General features: G+C 37.2%; 3 protein-coding genes across 3 annotated transcripts; 2 read left to right on the plus strand and 1 right to left on the minus strand.

The window, feature by feature from the left end:
* Positions 1-1,094: 1,094 nt before the first annotated feature.
* On the minus strand, positions 1,095-3,417 carry LOC134790891 (B2 protein-like). Its single transcript, XM_063761881.1, has 4 exons — positions 3,267-3,417; positions 2,632-2,742; positions 1,874-1,988; positions 1,095-1,561 (listed from the first exon to the last, which is right to left on the minus strand). The coding sequence occupies exons 1-4, from the start codon at positions 3,309-3,311 to the stop codon at positions 1,431-1,433; spliced, it is 402 nt and encodes a 133-aa protein (XP_063617951.1). The 5' UTR covers positions 3,312-3,417; the 3' UTR covers positions 1,095-1,430.
* A 10,115-nt stretch (positions 3,418-13,532) lies between these two features.
* LOC134790901 (uncharacterized) lies at positions 13,533-15,061 on the plus strand. Its single transcript, XM_063761891.1, has one exon. It carries the CDS (start codon positions 13,757-13,759, stop codon positions 15,059-15,061), a length of 1,305 nt encoding a protein of 434 aa, XP_063617961.1. The 5' UTR covers positions 13,533-13,756.
* Positions 15,062-15,746: 685 nt separating this feature from the next.
* LOC134790906 (protein tipE) lies at positions 15,747-18,235 on the plus strand. Its single transcript, XM_063761905.1, has 2 exons — positions 15,747-16,513; positions 18,014-18,235. Exons 1-2 carry the CDS (start codon positions 15,747-15,749, stop codon positions 18,063-18,065), a joined length of 819 nt encoding a protein of 272 aa, XP_063617975.1. The 3' UTR covers positions 18,066-18,235.
* Positions 18,236-19,225: the final 990 nt, after the last annotated feature.

Raw genomic sequence — 19,225 nt, forward strand, 5'->3', positions numbered from 1 at the left:
CTAAATACACATTGGACAGGTGGCATACCACATAGGTAAGTGAAAATAACTAGGTACCTACCTATTTTTATTTTTCATGCACTGAAACTGGCCCTGCTGCTTAAAATATCACAATCGAAATAGAACTAAGATCAAAATGTCTTTTAAGCAGTCTTGAAATTTGGTATGTTGTTAATAAAAGGTCCTGTTTTCATGTCCAGACCAACGTTTGGAAACCTCGAGGAACCGCTGCCATCTTGGAAAATGTGTTTCATTCTTAAGGAAAGGGGATGGCCGTTTCTCCATACAAACGTAGTCCTCATTTTCGTCTCTGGATATTGACATTATGGAAAATATTTTTACATAATTGGATGTATATTAACCATAGCTATGCCCATACGTTTAACTTTTTTAGATTTTTTGATTATAGTAAAAATTAAAAACTGAAAACAATTATGTATGCCAACAAAATCCATTTTATGCCAAATATATTATGCCTTACATCATTTTGGAAAAGAACTGATACTCTTCAAACTCCTGGCCCCGTAGACAACATGCCAATCGCTAATGCTACGTAGCGAACGAAACGCAAGTGTCACTGTCACACTGATACAGAGACACAAAGCGATTCCATGGCGAAGCGCAAGCGATTGTCACCTTGGCTAGGCCGTTTGGATCGATTTCTATGAAGTAAAGCTAACAACAACCCAAGAAAACTCCCTTTCACGTAAAAAAACGCATCGTAATCGGCCCATCCGTTGGAGAGCTACGATGCCATAGACAGACATGTCAGACATTAGTTTCAAAGATATAACAAGAACACCCCTCTTTTTGTATCGGGCCTTAAAAATACATCGGTTCGGTAGGTTGGTATTAATAAGGTAACGCTATTTGGTACCAACTTCAAAAAATACCTATCAGTAGATACCTAGCTCAAATAAAATTATAATATTTTATTTCATCCTTTTTAAGTCGAGCTTTCTTTGTTTTGTATTCAATAACACAAAAGGTATTTTTTGTTATTGTGCTCTAAGCAAAGCTCAGAGCTTAGTTTTTATATTAACGATAAATAAATTGTTAGAAGAAATAAATAAACTCAATCATACGGAGTCCCATTTTATTTTGCAAACTAAAAAGTAAATTCGTAAGGCAGTATGTTCAGTTTTCTTAACGTACTTATAATACTTTATGGGTTCTCACAACCATTTCCATTACAACCTACAAAATGCAATTTGGTACAGTACCCTCGCAACTCAAAGGTCCAATTGAGTCAAACAAACACCCGTGAAAGTGACTAGTGTTGTTACGATAGATTTTTATATTGCATAAGCCATGATTGTAGGGTAATTTTGCGGCTGTCAAAGTGTATTTAAGTAAATTTAAAAAATGTCTGAGTTGTTGGATTTGGAACCGGCGCCTCTCGGATTCCGATGGGTGATTGTGTTGGGTCGTTAGACGATGATGGAGTGCTTGGGATCCTTCTCGTGGTAGCACTTGACGTAGTTCCACGCGGTCTGCTGTGGGGTGTTGCCCTTGTTGGCCAAGCATGTGTCGATCAGCTTCTCAACGGCGGGTTTGTCAGCTTAAAAAATAATAGAAAGCTCTAAAAATTTGTTTAGAATATTATAGCTCACACATCCAGGCCACAAACATCAGAATATTAAAGAAGCCAAAAATAGAAAGGTGGTGTGAACTCAAAATCAACGAAAGTACCCATATTGATATTTTTTGGCGACACTTGACTGGCACCCGCACATAAGTTTTGTAGCTTCGGTATAAGTACCTAAATCATCTTGTTAAGATTTTTTTTATTATTGGAACACAATTTTATTTTATGAATGACGTTATGCAAGCTATGGAAGGTAAAACATTTAATTTCTTTAATTTTCGTTACCTGCGTTAGGAACTTTGGCGAGCGCGACATCCTTCTTGAACTTGCCGTCTTTGGTCATCAGTTCTGACTTGATCATCATACAGAGGACGTACTTCTTCAGGGGCTCATTTTCCGTCTGAAACAAGTCATCAGACAATGGAAACATTGTTAATTTAATGTCGACCGCTTAGCCTCGTCGATGACGTCTTGCCTACAAAGCTGGTGATGTTGGATTCGGATCCCGGTAGCTGGTAATTGCACTTAATAAAATTTGGTGAGTATGAAAATTATCCATTAGTTTTTTTTTATTAGCAGCAGCTGGCTGAAGGGGAAAGTAGGGCGATGCCTCATACTTTGGAGTCTCCAGTCTTGAGCTTGTCGACGAGCTGCTGGTCGGGCTTGGTCTCCGCGAGGCACTCCGTGCGTTGTTTGTGAGGTGGACCAGCAGCCGGCTGAAGGGGAAAGTGTCCTGCCTAGTAGGGCGATGCCTCTTACCTTGAAGTCTCCAATCTTGAGCTTGTCAATGAGCTGCTGGTCGGGCTTGGTCTCCGCGAGGCACTCCGTGCGTTGTTTGTGAGGTGGACCAGCAGCTGGCTGAAGAAGAGAGTGCCCTGCCCAGTAGGGCGATGCCTCTTACCTTGAAGTCTCCAGTCTTGAACTTGTCGACGAGCTGCTGGTGGGGCTTGGTCTCCGCGAGGCACTCCGTGCATTGTTTGTGAGGTGGACTAGCATCTGGCTGAAGGGGAAAGTATCCTGCCCAGTAGGGCGATGCCTCTTACCTTGAAGTCTCCAGTCTTGAGCTTGTCGACGAGCTGCTGGTCGGGCTTGGTCTCCGTGAGGCACTCCGCGCGGTGCTTCTTCAGCTTTTCCTTCTGTTCGTCGGTCAGGGCCTGCCAACGTATAACACAATAGTTTTTGAGGAAATGTATAAGTATGTCGATTTGTATTTGATTTATATTCTTGTAGCATTTCGGCGACTTACAACTATCCAGCACTCGTTTTTGCTAGAAAAAGTTCTATGCATATTAATTACTTTTTAAGCTACAAGCAATTCAACTGATCGATCAGATGCTGCAATGTAACAAAACTCGTTGCGCGAGTCCTCGTACCGTTTAAATGTGCCTTTAGAATACAGTGGTTTTAAAAATGGCCATTTAGATATGCATAATTTTGAAACAGGCTATTTAAAGTGCTATTAATAACCTATTTATGAAAGTGTGAAGTGGATTAAACATAGGTATTCCCTTACGGATTAGGATTCGGCAGATTCCCACGGAACCGCCGAAATACCTCACCCTTCGGCAAGCACCGACAAGTCAAATAGTGAATAGATAGAAGAAACATTACGTTATCTACAAAATGAGAGTTATAATATAGAAGTAAAAATACTGCTAAAAAATAAATGAAATCTCACCTGAGCCGCGACTAGGCAGACAGCGAATACTAGGAAGGTCTTCATGTTGCTCCCGAATGAACAGTGGTGCGTCCTACGGGAGGCGCGCGCTTTATACCCGCCGACCGGCGCGAGATTCACCGCGTTCACGCTAATCTGCGGGATACCAGGGATGCGGCACAGTTGGTATGTTTTTATCTGGTAATTTTCCACTATTTTTTGGTTGATACAAAAATAGTTATGCAATAAAGTAGCATTTTTAAGCTTTTTATAATGAATCCGCAGTCTAAAACAATCCAGAGAAAGCATTTTTTCCTATATTCAATATTTCTGAATAAATAATGAACTTGGTATTATCACATTTAATGATCTGCATATCATTACGACGCTTAAGAATCAATACTGTCTAAGTAAAAAATAATTTAAAATTTTAGACAATTATGGCATGCTATTCGTTATTTTTTTCTGCACCTAACTGCATTAAAAGGTAAAAAACGTCAAAAATGTTAGTTAGACGGTATTGATTCTTAAGCGTCGATTAGTGTATTTTGTATAGAACTTAGATAGGTATATTTTTATTTTATTTTACATTTTGAGACTATTATCTAATAACAAAAATGTGTTTCGTGCCACAACGGTGGCAAATAAGCATTAGACATAGATAGAAAGATACCTACATTGTAATTAAAGGTTATAGAACAAATTCAGGTTCCTTGCTGCCACCACAGTGCATATTCGGGAGCTCTAAAGGGGCCCACTGGTTAACAGTCCGCCGGACGGTATCGGCCTGTCAGTTAGAACATAATTTTGACAGTTCCGAACAACTGACAGGCCGATACCGTCCGGCGCACTGTTAATCAGTGGGCTCCTTAACAACCATAGTTATTCACTTCCAGAAACACAGTACCTTATAGGTAGGTTAGTAAAGAGTACTGTTTTCATGACTATCAGGCATTTTGGTTCGATAAATTATAATAATTGTATTGCTCTCTCAGAGTCTAAATTGACGAAATCTACATAGAATCATAAAATATACCAGATTAGAATACGTGTTTACTTTATTGTAATTCCTAGGAAACCTAATAATGTTTACATTTAAATGCGGTTGGCCACCCCTGCATTGGTAAGTGCGGTCTGGAAAGATCCGGGCACAGCCTGCGAGCCATCGCACCTACCAGCCTCTGTTCACACGGGGCGGAAAATTATAATGGATTTGATTTAATAAAATTAAAATTGAAAGAAAAAGTGTTAAGTACTAGTAACAGTAGTTACTCTGACTGACCATGACGAACCTGACTCAAAACCGCCTCAAATGAACTATAATTATCGTCAGTGTCAGATTTAGATTTGCTTTGCACCGAATAAAGTAGGTATAAAGAGTATTTAGCTCGAGTAAAAGTCAACATTTTGGCTACATACTCATTTTGATTTAGCTCTACGTAAAATACCTCGATCCTTTGACAACTAGCGGCCCGATTCGAACTTTAAGATACGTCAATTAATAGATCTAGAAACGATATGGATTAGATCTGTCAGTGTCAAATGTGACGTTTCTTCAAAAACGTCACTTTTGACACTGACACATCTAATCCATATCGTTTCTACATCTATTAGTTGACGTATCTTAAAGGTCGAATCGGGCAGTAGGTACATTCAACATGAAATGAAATGAAAGCATTTATTTCGGATACAAATACATCCATATTATGTTAGTAATAAGTATAACATGGCCTAGATACCAAATACGAAATAGCCTATTCTTCTGTTCCCAGCATCGCCTAGTTACCAAAACACCTAGTGTGGGAGCAGCACGGGCTAACTGATAAATTGCGATTCGACAATCAGAATAACAGCTTAATGCAATAACTCGATTGATTTATTGTTGTCCGTTGACCCTTCGGCCTCTGGCCATCTAGCAGTACAGTCGGCCACAGTGTCCCGGTGTGGGACCATATTACTAAGACTCCGCTGTCCGTCCGTCCGACCTGTCTGTCTGTCACCAGGCTGTAACTCATGATCAGTTGAAATTTACACAGATGATGTATTTCTGTTGCCGCTATAACAACAAATACTAAGAAAGTTATAATACTTAGACTATAACTTGAAAATGACCTCGATTTTTGATGTATTTCGACGAAAATTTTATAACGGTAAAGTTAAGTTTATCTCTAAAACTGATCTGAACCACTACCACCAGTTTTGACATTGACAGATACGCTCGCGTCTAAGTAACTTACTTTCTATGCATCTCGCTCGTACTAGCATATTAGTGCAAGCGAGATGTATAGAAAGTAATTTACGTAGACGCGAGCGTATCTGTTAATGTCAAAACTGGTGGTAGCCGTACTGATAGTGATCGTTATCAACGAGCAGTTTTCGTAGCAAAGGGTATGGTTGGCAGAAAAAACAAATACATTTGAATATTCACTTTTGTTCTTAACTATAAAATAAATACTTAGGATTACACCTCTAGATATAACTCTTTACGGTACAAGACCTTTCCGCCCTAATATATTTTTAAAACAATGACTGTATCACCTGCAATAATATGTTACACAAAGAAGGCCGCAAAAATATCTAACACGATCTTCATTGTAGAACCATAAGAGCGTGTCACATATTTTTGCGGCTTTCGAAGAGTAACATATTATTGCAGGTGACTGTACGTCATATGACATTAAATGTCATAAAAATACAACTATAGTTGCGTGCAATACTTTAGAGACTTGAATTAACCTTCCTGTGACTTTTCTTAACGTAGAAAGGTCATTTAGCTATTTAAAATGGATTTTTTCTAATCGACGTGAACGACTGACAGCCAAATCTGTTGAGCAAATTTTAGTCGTTCATTCAGTATAATTTGGATAAGTGATTATAAACATGTATATAAATCTCATAATTTGTGAAATATATAATGTTTAAAATACTTGCGTATTTGTTTTTTTGTCAACCATACTTTGCTACCAATACAGCACGTTGATAACTATCACTAGTCCTTACTCATAAAAAATATCATATTTCCTACGCGACTGTATCATTTTATTTGTGTAAGTGTTATTGTAGATCTAAGCATTTTAGCGACAAAAGAGTGGCGTATTCTCTCTTTGGTTCCGTTTCCTATAGAAAACCGGCCAAGTGCGAGTCGGATTCGCGCACGAAAGGTTCCATACCATTCCGCAAAAAACGGCAAAAAAATCACGTTTGTTGTATGTTGTGTTTTTAGTATTTGTTGTTATAGCGGCAACAGAAATACATCATCTGTGAAAATTTCAACTGCCTATTAGCTATCACGTTTCATGAGATACAGCCTGGTGACAGACAGACAGACGGACAGCGGAGTCTTAGCAATAGAGGGTCCCTTTTTTACCCTTTGGGTACGGAACCCTAAAAAATTTACTACTTAACCCTTAAATGCATAGTGTTGCCAAATGTCTACAAAGCATTAGACAGCTCACAGATAAAAAAAAAGGCTTACGTTCTTGAACGCACCTTTATACCAAACGTCAAGTAGTAGGGTGATGGGGTCTCTATTGGTTCCCATAAATTTTTTGTTCCGATTTTTTCAGTCCATAACGTTTTCCATCATAATTTTTATTAGTCATATTGTCAATAGTCATAAATTTTAACAATATAAATTGCAGTTCCGAGTTTTGAAGGTCATTATTATTGTTAGTCATAAAATCTGGGACTCATAATATTCAAAGTCCAGAAGATCTACCATTACATAATGTTGAAGACAATAAACTTGCTTAAAATAATCGTTGTAAGGTCTTTTATCGCAGGTTATAATGATAAGTAGGGGCTCTATTGCATTCCCTAAATTTCAAGTTCCGATTTTTTTAGACCATAACGTTTTCCATCATAATTTTTATTAGTCATATTGTCAATAGTTATAAAATTAAACAATACAAATTGCATGCTTGCCTACCTACCTGGGGATTATTTTAAATTTGGCTGACTGATTTCCCCTCCATTTCTTATTTTTCATGTAGTTTATTAAGCCATTTCGCCCCGCCAACGAGTCGACGGAGCCCCGCTTCGCGGGGCTCCTATTTCCGCTCTGAGGGACACAAGGTAACTAACGAACCTACCTGAGGAAACAGATTTCTTATGTTTGGCTTACTGATTTCCCCGTCATTTCTTATTTTTCATGTAGCTTATTAATCTAATTTGTCCCGCCAACGAGTCGATGGAGCTCCGCTTCGCGGGGCTTCTATTTCCGCCCTGAGGGACACAAGGTAACTAACGAACCTACCTGAGGAAACAGATTTTTTATTGTTTGGCTTACTGATTTCCCCGTCATTTCTTATTTTTCATGTAGCTTATTAAGCTAATTTGTCCCGCCAACGAGTCGATGGAGCTCCGCTTCGCGGGGCTCCTATTTCCGCTCTGAGGGACACAAGGTAACTAACGAACCTACCTGAGGAAACAGATTTTTTATTGTTTGGCTTACTGATTTCCCCGCCATTTCTTATTTTTCATGTAGCTTATTAAGCCATTTCGTCCCGCCAACGAGTCGACGGAGCCCCGCTTCGCGGGGCTCCTTTTTCCGCTCTGAGGGACACAAGGTAACTAACAAACCTACCTGAGGAAACAGATTTCTTTTTTCTTTATATGAAGTATGTTATTGATTTGGTTTCTTAGACGTTATTCACTTTAGTCATTAAAAATGGGGGTCTCTTTGTTTGACATAATTATTGAAACTCATAATGTTTAATATTATAGCTCCTAAATATTAGAATATTAGAGGATATCATTTTCTGACTATCGAATTCGAAACAGTAAGTTTATGGGAAACAAAGGGATGACATTAAAACGATATGATTAACGACCATTAGTTCGATAAAATATATGCCTTAAAATATTTCTGAATAATTATTGATATACCTTTGAATGTTATACTCATCAATTTTATAACTTTGTTGATTATAGCGTTTAATATTATAGATGTCTAACATTAGAACTATGAAACGTTATACTTAACAAAAATTATGACTTTTGATGTTTATGTCCATAAATTATATGGATATCAATTTCTGACTATCGAAATTCGAAACAATAAGTTTATGGGAAACAAAGGGATCCCAGGGTGATGATTTAAGGATTAAATTTATGCAATATTTTTAATTTATAAAAATTACATTCGTTTTAAGACGAAAAGTCGGAAAGCTTGGAAAAATCCAGAAGTTGATAATTTTTAGTATGTGATTTTGAACGGTGTTTCCGGGGTTTGTAATTATTTTATACTTAAAAACTTTATCATAGGTATATCACAAATAGAGTACCTTTCTAATGGTAGTAAAAAATTTCATATATCTATTACTGAAAATTACATATTTACATAAATATGATTTAAAGTTATATTTTTTTTACTATTATTTCCTAGAATCGGCAAACAATTATGTGATACATATATTAATTTTGGGCAAAAACAAAAAATCATGCATTTAAGGGTTAAATTAAATATAAATATTTAATTAAATTAATTATTTTCTACTTAAATTAACAAATGTTTGGGAACAACTTGTTAACTATAAGTACACATCAACTAAGCAAAATTGTACGATCGGTACCACAGGCCGACAATATTTATTTATACATAGGTAACTAGTAACTACTTCCTTAGAAATAATACTCCATTCCAATTTTCACATTATTTAATGATTGTCGGGACTACAAAAGTATCGGAATTTCAGGATTTATTTATTTATTTATTTAAAGTTTATTTCACAAAAGAACAACTTTATGTACAAAAGGCGAACTTAGGATTGACAGCACAAAATTAATCATGATAAAACAAATTCGCAATACCACCGATGCGTTAGCTGTTTGATCGGATTATCAGGCACGGCGGATGACAAGGGTCAAATTAACAGTAATTTCATTAAAAACCGACCAAGTATATGTCAGACCATGCAAAAGTAATGGTTCCGTCCGTAGATTAAATATGCCAGCAAAAGGGCACCTTTACGACACTTACGTCCTTTTATTAAGTAAGACGGGAACTTTTAGAATAAAATAATAAAATTAACATTCCTTCTAAGTCAAATTTATTATCATTGAAAGTATACATAATATGTACTTTGGTTTGTTATATTGTTTTTTTTTTCATAATATTTCACGCAATATTTTTTCACGCAATGTTTAAGTATTGACACTGTTAGAAGTGATTACATTTTGGAATGAGGTAGTGATTATTTCCAAATATATATGTAAACTTAAACAAAACACTTTTTGAAAACCGGAAACTTATTTATAAAGTGGCCCACTGATTAACAGTCCGCCGGACGGTATCGGCCTGTCAGTTAGAACAAAATGTTGACAGTTTCGAACAACTGACAGGCCGATACCGTCCGGCGGACTGTTAATCAGTGGGCCCCTTAAGAGTTTCTTTTCCGAACGTAGGTAGCTGAGTACTAAGCGGACGGCCGTGCGCGCCCGTGATCGGATTATTGAATTGTTATTTTTAGTTTGAACAAAAAGAGTAATCGATGAGTTCGATCAAAAATAAAATTACTCGTTTAAATTATATTTATAGAAAATACCCATGACTCAGAAATCAGCAAATTGGCTTTCTGCGTCCCTGTCACTCGAATAAGGTTATTAGAACGATAGAGATGGACATCTTCGACTTTCGAAGATTTATTTTCTTTCGATCGCTAGATTTTTGGGTCATACCTAGATTTTTTTTCCTTAGAGTCCTTAGTGTTTCATTAGGCTGACTGTATCTACAGTTTTTAGTCGAGTCGATTTGCAGATTTTATTTTAATATTAAATGAATACAGAACTAGTTTTTGCGCATAGTTTTCTATCTACGTGTGTTTAATGAAATGTATTTAGTTTGAAATTTATGACTTGTTTTTGCAGACAAGACTTTTATTCGATTTTAAACTGTTGTGAGACATACTAACATTATACAACAACAAGTTAACATTAAACAAGTGAGTCTAAACCGCAAAATTATTCAACACTTTTATTGGTTATTTTTTTAAGATTCAAATTTAAGTATGAATCGTTGAAGATATTTAAAACATGAATATGTGCGACATAGGTAAGTACCTACATATATATAAATCAATTAATAATCGTACTGTCCTTGCTAATACCTATTTATTTTCTTTACCATTTTTAATTTTCAGATGTTTAGAATTTTATGGCAAACACGGGCGCTCTTGCTAGATGAATCATAATGTGCCCAATATTCATATATTAAAGAAAAAAAAATGTCTTGAATGAAAAATTTTTTTTTAAATTTTCAGTTATTTTAAAAATTATCTAGGTTAATACCCTGCATATCTTCTTCATATCAATCCTACACACAGTACTACTTTTCGAGTTATTTAGGCATTAATCTGGTGGTAACACATTTTATGATGTAAAACTCTATATAATATTACACGTTATCTTAAATCTATATGAAGTATACACGTTATATTAGACACATTATCTTAAACCATAATATATTATTATATCATTAACCATGCGTACTCGTACTTGTGTACACTCTGGTCCTATTCGGGAAGTACTCTAGTACGTCTTATAGATAGGTAATAGAATGATTTGAAACATGACATCATTCGGTATCGGGTAGAGCGATTAGGACTCATTCTCTTTATTAGGCCTCATTTTCTCATTTCTACCTGTATATTCATAGGGCATATGTCATATGTTAGTGTAGAATGCACACAAGTTAAGGCATTTTCGGTCAACTCAGGTCTTGTGGGGGTCGGTAAGTAGATAAACTCAGTTTATCCAATCTTCTAAACGCCGTTGTTATGATCAATAAATTTCATGTAAGTAGGTAGGTAACTAGAAATGTGTAAATAAGTAGGGGCATGGTTTGCATCGAATTTTTACATAAACATGATAGGTATGAACAAATAAGCTACACACATTTAATCTAGGTAAATTAGAGGCTCATTGTAGTGATTACCCATTGAATTCAAGGTCGACGATGAATACTAAAGGGATACTGGTTATCTGAGCCACGCACTAGTGACAACTAGGATAACAATGAAACCATACAAATCCAGTGCGATCCGAGTCCTGACCTCAGATTTACTGCCGAAGTAACAGGTAAGATTGCTCTCAATTGATAGAACAGATTAGATCAAGATTGCGTAATCTTGTGGCTGTGATGGGTTAGCAGCATTAGAGTATTCGAACATAGTGAATGTTTCCGAGGTTTTTGCGAAAGAATATAAGTAAAATGGATCTTGAGTAGAAACAATATATATTTTTTAATTAGGTATATTATAAAACAAAAATATGTAAAAAAGACCGGACTAGTGCTTGTAATGTGAGTATATTAGAGCAGCACTAACTTCAAGATATTTATTAAGTACGCTTTACTTTACATTGTGCGATTCAAAATTTTTTTCGCTACTAGTGTAATTAGTGACATGGCCGATGCATTATTTAAACTGCTGAATTTGAGACAGCACACGTCGCGTCGATGATATTAAACGTTTATTAAAATGGCCCTAATATCTGTACCACTTCTTGAGCCAAATAAAGTGAAGACACGGGTAATGCACCCTTCGGTAACTAACAATATTTATTAACAAAATTTTAACTATTGCATTAAGGAATACGATTTTTTTTGCATTTTGATAACGAAAATTTTAATTTTTCGATTGTTGGCTTCGTTTATGACTTCCTAGTAATGACTATATTCTTTAAGATGCGACTTCACACCGAAGTCGATGGAAACGTTGCAACTTCTAAACTCAACCAGACTTTGGCAGTAATTCGCGCATGCGTTCTTAAACCGAAAACCAAACTTTGGTACAAAAGTAAATACACTCCTGTTCTGTAGTGCAGTCTTTTGTTTCATCGTGTATTTCTGACTGAGAGAATTGCTAAAACTGGACTCATTCGAATAGTGTTAAATAACAGGAAAAAATGTGAAAATGGCGGGGACAGACGCTACATTCTTCGTCTTTCATCTAGTATTTATCTATTCGAAATCGGAAATACCTACAATATGTACGTACATGCTTCTTATTACTAAATAATGATTTAAACATGTTTCAGGATAATTTTCCGATTTTTTTTTTTGCGCTGGTCATTATAAATAAGCATATCGCACTTAGTATACCTAAGTAAAGAGTTTTCAAACTTTTTGTGCGTAGCCGAGAACGGTATTGCATTGACAAGGTCATTTAAAATGGTATTATGTTTATAATTTTTCATTAAAATGTATTTTTCATTCTGTTTTTTTGTTTAAAACTAGAAATAAAAAGGTGTTTCTAAACTCATTTGGGCATTAACGCCGAATTGGCTGTGATTTAAGTAGATACGTATCAAGCCAACAATCGCTATAAAATCTTAAGTAATTCAGATTATGGCTTTAAAAGAAATGAAACTTAAACTATGTACGAGTATACGCATCACCCAATCGTCAAACCTAACTTTCCACTGCGCAACCGACTTCAGGTTGGTACGACAAACGACGCAGTGCGCAGCGCCGCCCGCTTCAACTTCACCTTAGTTGATCATCGCGAATGTGTGAACGGAAAAACATACCAAATGCTAGGAAAACAAACTACCTAAACATCCGATGATATTCTAAATATAATGATAAGAATAAGTTTGCCTTCAGTTTTTTATATTTTATTAAGTATACAAAAAGCGAATCTAGTGTGAGTCGTGCCACGGTTGTGCTTTTCCGGTAAGTGTAATTGTTGCTCATCGTTATATTACTGAGTGTATTGATTTTTACGTATATATGTATAAAAATGCTAATAAATAGGTGTGAATTTTTATTAAGATTTAAGGCTATAAGTTGACCTATCGCCTTGCAGGTTACCTGATATGTAGTTAGTAATATGTGACCGTACATTGGTATGATAATACAGGGCATTTTTCTATGGATTGAGGTTAAACACGATCTTTTTCTGAGGAAACATTGCTTTAGGTACAAAAAAAATATTTTTTTAAATATATTTTTTAACTAATGGGCATTGACTACATTAAGTATGTAAGTATTTATATTTTTTACAAGCGTGTTTATTTGACTTTGGCATTTTTATAGACTAATATTTATATAACTAAATAATAAGTATGTAAGTGTAAGTACCTAAGTATTATTCCTATATTAAGGATTTATAAGTATCCGTGGAGTCCATACGTTAGTAACTTTATTTTGACACACGAATGAACATACATCGTTTACACAATTATGCCTAAGTACTTTTGTTTCTGGAAATTTTGGGCTCTATCAATGATATTTAAGTATATAAATATTACAAACATTATGCTATGAATGATGCTATAGGTACGCGCGTCCTATTCGCTATTGTGATTCCCCGAATTTTTTACGATGTCCATTTCAATTTCATTTGCGTGTCTATAATTACGCACTGTTGACCAATAGGGCATTGACATCATTTTATTTAAAAAATAGCACATTCGGGGTTGCCTGCACTGCGTCCAATCGATCCAAACATAGCGCATGCGTAATACTGCCTTCTGTACGTCAGTGACGATAGAGCGCGGCTCGTGACGAGATGCCGAAACCCACCCCCGAAGAGGATCTGGTCATACCCCCACAGGATCAAAAGATATGTGGGACGATATGTGTGTGTCAAATGACAGCCGTCCTCAGCGCGGTGGCTCTGGTCTACCTCACCGTGGCCATTTACATGCCCTACACAAGGGCTACGGCCTCCGGCATCGATCCAACACCAATAATGTGCACGACAACTCGAGCCATCAACAAGGACAATTGTGACTGGGGCTCCTGTGGGGAGTGGTGCCTCAGTAAGACCTCCGGCGCTTGCATTCAAATCTATGTCAACGTCAGGAAGAACGGGACGTCTTTACTGCTCTCAGAATGTGGAAGTGCTGCTAATAAGACTTGCTACGGCATAGATCAGGAGAATGCAAAGAAGTATCACTGCATCAGGGATGAGTGTAAAAACTTAACCGGAACGTTTAATTGTACTGAAGGGAAGTGCATAAATATTACTGACGCTTTTGAATGTGCTTTTAGAGAAACAGATCCTCCGTTAAAATGTTCCGGTAGAAGAGGGAAGATTACATGCATAGATGTGCACGGATTGTTCTCGTGTAATAGAGGCACTTGTAGGAAAATTAAAACTCCATACAATTGTGACCGCCGCTGTGTTGACATCCCAACTCGTAACAAAAACGTAATTGTGTTAAGTGGGGACAGAGTATTCTTAGCAAAATGTGTTAAATTAGCTCAAGAAGACACCGGTGCTGTAGTTTGGACGGATAACGGCGAAGAAGTTTTAATGTTATCTTGCCATGCAGTACACAATGGAACTTCCGGAGTAGTGGCGGTCGATTGTATAAACGCAGCATTACTGCCGAAGCCAGAAATTTCCGATTTAACCAACTTCACCTATCTCCAGTATTTGTATCAGTCTAGAGCTGTTCAAAATCGTATGATTGCTCCTGCTGAAGTTGAGCTGACCCTCGCCAATGACAGTCGTCTGATGATCAATCTAGAAGGCTGCGTGAACACCTTGGCCGATGAATGTAAAGAATTCCTTAAAGATTACGGCAGAGATGGTGCAGATCATAACGCTAAAGCTAGATTTCCTTGTTTCTATACGGAGAACAATCCAGAAATAGCTGTTGCTAGATTTGATTTAGAAACGACGCATCGTCAGTTCATGGTGGCTCTGATACTGCCGACGGTCTTAGTTGTGGTGTCATGTATAACGCTAATGCTGTGCCAACGAACTGTGGAAGTCGGCGACGATGCAAAGATGAGGTTTAAAAGTTGCGCCGGGGGACAAGCGGAAATGCAAATGTCTCCAAATGATCCTGTTTCTCCACTTTGAGATCAGTCACGTAAGAGCTAGTTACTATTTGAACTATTTTAATTCAAGCTTTGTAAATAATATAAAAAAAAATTGAAAAAGAATTACAAAAGAACAAAAGAAAGTTGTTGTTGTTAGTATAGTCAGTTTAGTCAGGAGTTTAATGGTCATACTATTGATCCATTGAGGTATTTGAATGTGTTATTAAATAGGTATGTATTTATAATTCTGTTGAATCTAAAATATTAAATAATAAGTAGTCTACACTTGAGGTTCGGTATCAGTAGTACGTCGGAATGATGTATTATGTAATTGTCCTTGAAGCAATGGTTACGTGACCGAAATGAATTCCGGCCAATGAATACTTTATTTAAGTACTTCTACTTGAGCCCCGGACTTATTTATAATTCACAGCCTAGAATGTCTTTAAATAAATTGGTGGGCCGTTTCAAATTGACTTGAGTTGAATTTTTATGGGTACCTAAAACTAAACGATCTTAAGGTTACCTGTACGTGATGTATATTCAAAATTCTTGTAAATGTGTACGTATAATTTTCCGTTTGAGCGCTTAAATGATTATTGTTAATAACTTTGCTTATTTTATTTTTTTTCTTTTCCAGGCGTTCCCCTCCTCTGCGAGGGCCCGGCTAGTTCGCTAAGAGACGATTAAACGCTTGCTATGACGCGCGCCTAACCCTCGGCTCCATGTCTACCATGAGCAGGTCTCGCACGAGCCTCTCCCCGGCCGCCTCCGAGAGATCCACCCTTCCAATGGGTGCCTCCGCAGAACCGGGGAGCCCGGAGTTCAAACCCCTAGAGCCCACGAGGGAGCAGCTGCTTGCACATTTTTTCGAAAGATTCAAATTCTACACATCACTTTGCCTCGGAACGTCAGCCATACTCGCCGTGTTTGCTTTCCTCTTCCTAATCCCATTCGTGGTTGAACCAGCTATACAAACTATACTGGCTGAATTCGTACCTGAAGCAGGAATATGTTCTGTGTCAGCTCATGTTCACGCTGAGACACTGACGAATTGCACGTGGGCGTCTTGTAGAGAAGGCTGCACGACCGCGCACACCAAGTGCCATAAGATAAGAGTGAATCTAGCTAGAACCCCGTTTGTTGAAGGTGGGCCGGTACCAGTAGAATGGGATGAAACAGACTTGAAATTTCTTATAAACCCTGAAGGTTGTGGATACCCACCAAGAGTGAACTGTTCGGTGTTTGCGAATGATTACGCTGGGTCGGACGCACCAAAGATATTCCCTTGTTACTACAGTTTAACAAGACCAGATTTAGTAGTGGCGAGGTATTCTTGGGATTCTACAATTCGAGGGCTTGTTTTGGCTCTGGTGCTACCAACGGCGGTATTCATATTTAGTCTAAGTGTCCTCGCGTACTGGCATTGTCGTTGTTGTGACAGGGCCTGCAATCGAAGAGTGCACGCAGAATCATTCGCTAGTAAAGAGGAGTAAGTATCATGCCTTCATGTCCATTTTGATGACTAACCCACGTACTTATTTCGTTACAAAATATAACGATTTGTTTTCATTTTAGTTTGAGTAGATTTTTATTTTCATTTGCGTTATTGATGTTTCGAATTGCTGGACTTTCAGGTCCGATAGTGATTTCAAGTTTGGTGATGGAAGAACATATTTGCAACATTAGTTATAAAGGAACTAGTAACTTTCCAAGTATGTTTATTGTTGAACCACAGTATGCACAGTGTAGAGTGAAACAATTACTTTCTTAACCCTTTTCACTCAATACCTTTGCATTATCTGCCTAGCCTCCTGTTTACGATTACATTATAATTGCCCTTACACTTACATGGGTAGGTAAGGTAACTCTAAATGAACCTAATTTAAGCTTTTTATCGGACTTTCTTTGTTTTTTTTTTTTTAATATGTTCCCTTATTTTAAAATACACTCGTAGGTTATTAGATGTTATGTTTCAATTTTGATTAAGTTATCGTGAAGTGAAGGTTAGGCATTTATATATTTTTGTTTTATTAACAGTTACGAGTATAGTTAGTTTCTTAGATTTAACGTTTGTCATTTAAAAATTCTTGTATTATTTAATCTAGTACAAACACGCAAAGCAGTTGCACTTTCAACTTCAGTAGTGGATATTACAAGCACACATTTTATTTGAATGAATAACAATGCAGTAGATTATACTGTCATTGTCACATGATTGTGTGTACCTACTTCATATGTAACATAACAGAACATGTATTAATATTATAACCATCTTCGCTTTGTTGTGAAACTAAACGTAGACTTGTATATCATATCACACAGACGCTACATCATGCAATAATTTCAGAAAGCCAAAGAATAAAATTTTATATAAAAGTATTGACGAGCATTATTATAAAAATCCAAATCACTCTTAAGGGGCCCACTTATTAACAGTCCGCCGGACGGTATCGGCCTGTCAGTTAGAACAAAATTTTGACAGTTCCGAACAATTGACAGGCCGATACCGTCCGGCGGACTGTTAATCAGTGGGCCCTTTTAGTTAGGTTGAGGTATATCTTTTTTATTACTTACAATCTTAGGCTAATATTAAATAGGTCTGCTAAGTCTGTTAAAAAAATGGTCGTGGTCGAATTCGAAGCTGAGGCCTGACCGTGGTCCTCGGCTCAAAAACTTTGGAGAGACCGACATATAAACACGGCCGCTGCTGGAAGCCATCGCGAGCACGGACTTCTGGCCGAAGGGTGTGATATTTCGGCGGTTCCGTGGGAATCTGCCGAATCCTACACCAGAGCAAGTGACGCCGCAACAGAAAACTGCGTCACGAAAATGATTTTTTAGTATTTAAGTTTTTTATTATTGTATATATATGTTAGTTTGTAAGGTATGTATCTATGGGCCTTAGTAGCCTGAAAATAAATGCTTTGATTGATTGATGATTGATAAACACAAAATTTAGGAAAATGAAAAGTGAATTTTGTTTTTACAGTAGTAAACTCCTGTGCGAGTTGGACGACGACCCCAGCGACGACGTGTTCTGACGCCGCGCCTCGTCCGCCCGCCGACGCGCCTCCCCCCGCACCGGTTACGCTCAGCTATGAAGAGTTGAAGACAATCATGCCGTAACATGGCATAAGCAAGACGTATTCGCCTGGGCAGCGCATAAGTTTCTTTTCTTTTGCCAGTTCCTAATATACCTCAGATAAATACAATTTAACAGATAGTAACATAAGTACAAACACCAACACTCCTAACTGTACATCGGTGGACTTATTACAAAAGGCATAGGTCCACCGATGTACAGTAAACTGTGTGGGCTATGGTACTCGTCTATATATTCTTTTTTACAATGGACAGAACATTATTTCGCTATTTTGAAGGAACTGTTGAAAGCAAATGACAGGTGACAAGAGACTAAATTGTAGTCCATTACATACTAGGTTACAAATACCACGAAACTTTTTTTTGGTTGGTGACATTGGGAAGGAGAGTGCAGCAGTATTACTGTTGCAATGTTACTGCAGCGATGTTGACGGGAGCGTTGTCACTGTCAATCTCCGTAATAAAATAAGTGAAGGATTGAACGTTGTAATCGGGTCAACATTGCAGCAGTAACGTTGCAACAGCAGTAATACTGCTGCAGTCGTGATCCGAATATCACCTTCGACATTCTTTTAAAGTGTGTTAATGTGTTAAAAAATGAGAAAACACAATATACTGCTGCCTAGATGAAAACGTCTTTTAGCGAAACTGCCTTAACGCGTAACCGCGCTATGCTTATCGAGCTAAATTTATTGTCTAAATACTAAGGATCGGGAATGAAGCGGATAAGGTTGTAAGTACTTTGTTTAAAATGCGATTCGTTGATCTATGAGATTAAAAGGTATTTTTTTACTTTTAGTCACAAAACACAAGTTAGGTTCTCATTGTCCAGCCGTGAGGAAATTCAGTTATGGTGACTGCTTAATGAGGTTCCTTACATAGGAGGCTCCACTCTATTTGTGTTAAGGTGGTTCACTTTCCATACAAAAAACAATTGCGTTATATTAAGTAATTACACACTATTACTACATAAATATGTGCGCATCTGTCTACAAAAAACAATTGCGTATAACGCAATTGCGTAATGCTTGTTTTTTGTATGGAAAGCGAACCACCTTAAGTAGAAACGGTTGATGAGTGAGTTTATGAAGTTATCAAT

The sequence above is a fragment of the Cydia splendana genome, chromosome 1, assembly GCF_910591565.1.
Source record: "Cydia splendana chromosome 1, ilCydSple1.2, whole genome shotgun sequence".
Taxonomy (NCBI): domain Eukaryota; kingdom Metazoa; phylum Arthropoda; class Insecta; order Lepidoptera; family Tortricidae; genus Cydia; species Cydia splendana.

Excerpts from the sequence above, each read along its gene's own strand:
- LOC134790906 (XM_063761905.1), top strand. The coding sequence starts at position 15,747 with ATGTCTACCATGAGCAGGTCTCGCACGAGCCTCTCCCCGGCCGCCTCC. Across the intron at positions 16,514-18,013 it reads TCATTCGCTAGTAAAGAGGA|TAGTAAACTCCTGTGCGAGT; the intron begins GTAAGTATCATG and ends TTGTTTTTACAG.
- LOC134790901 (XM_063761891.1), top strand. The coding sequence starts at position 13,757 with ATGCCGAAACCCACCCCCGAAGAGGATCTGGTCATACCCCCACAGGAT.
- LOC134790891 (XM_063761881.1), bottom strand. The coding sequence starts at position 3,311 with ATGAAGACCTTCCTAGTATTCGCTGTCTGCCTAGTCGCGGCTCAG. Across the intron at positions 2,743-3,266 it reads TCTGCCTAGTCGCGGCTCAG|GCCCTGACCGACGAACAGAA; the intron begins GTGAGATTTCAT and ends ATACGTTGGCAG. Across the intron at positions 1,989-2,631 it reads TCAAGACTGGAGACTTCAAG|ACGGAAAATGAGCCCCTGAA; the intron begins GTAAGAGGCATC and ends GACTTGTTTCAG.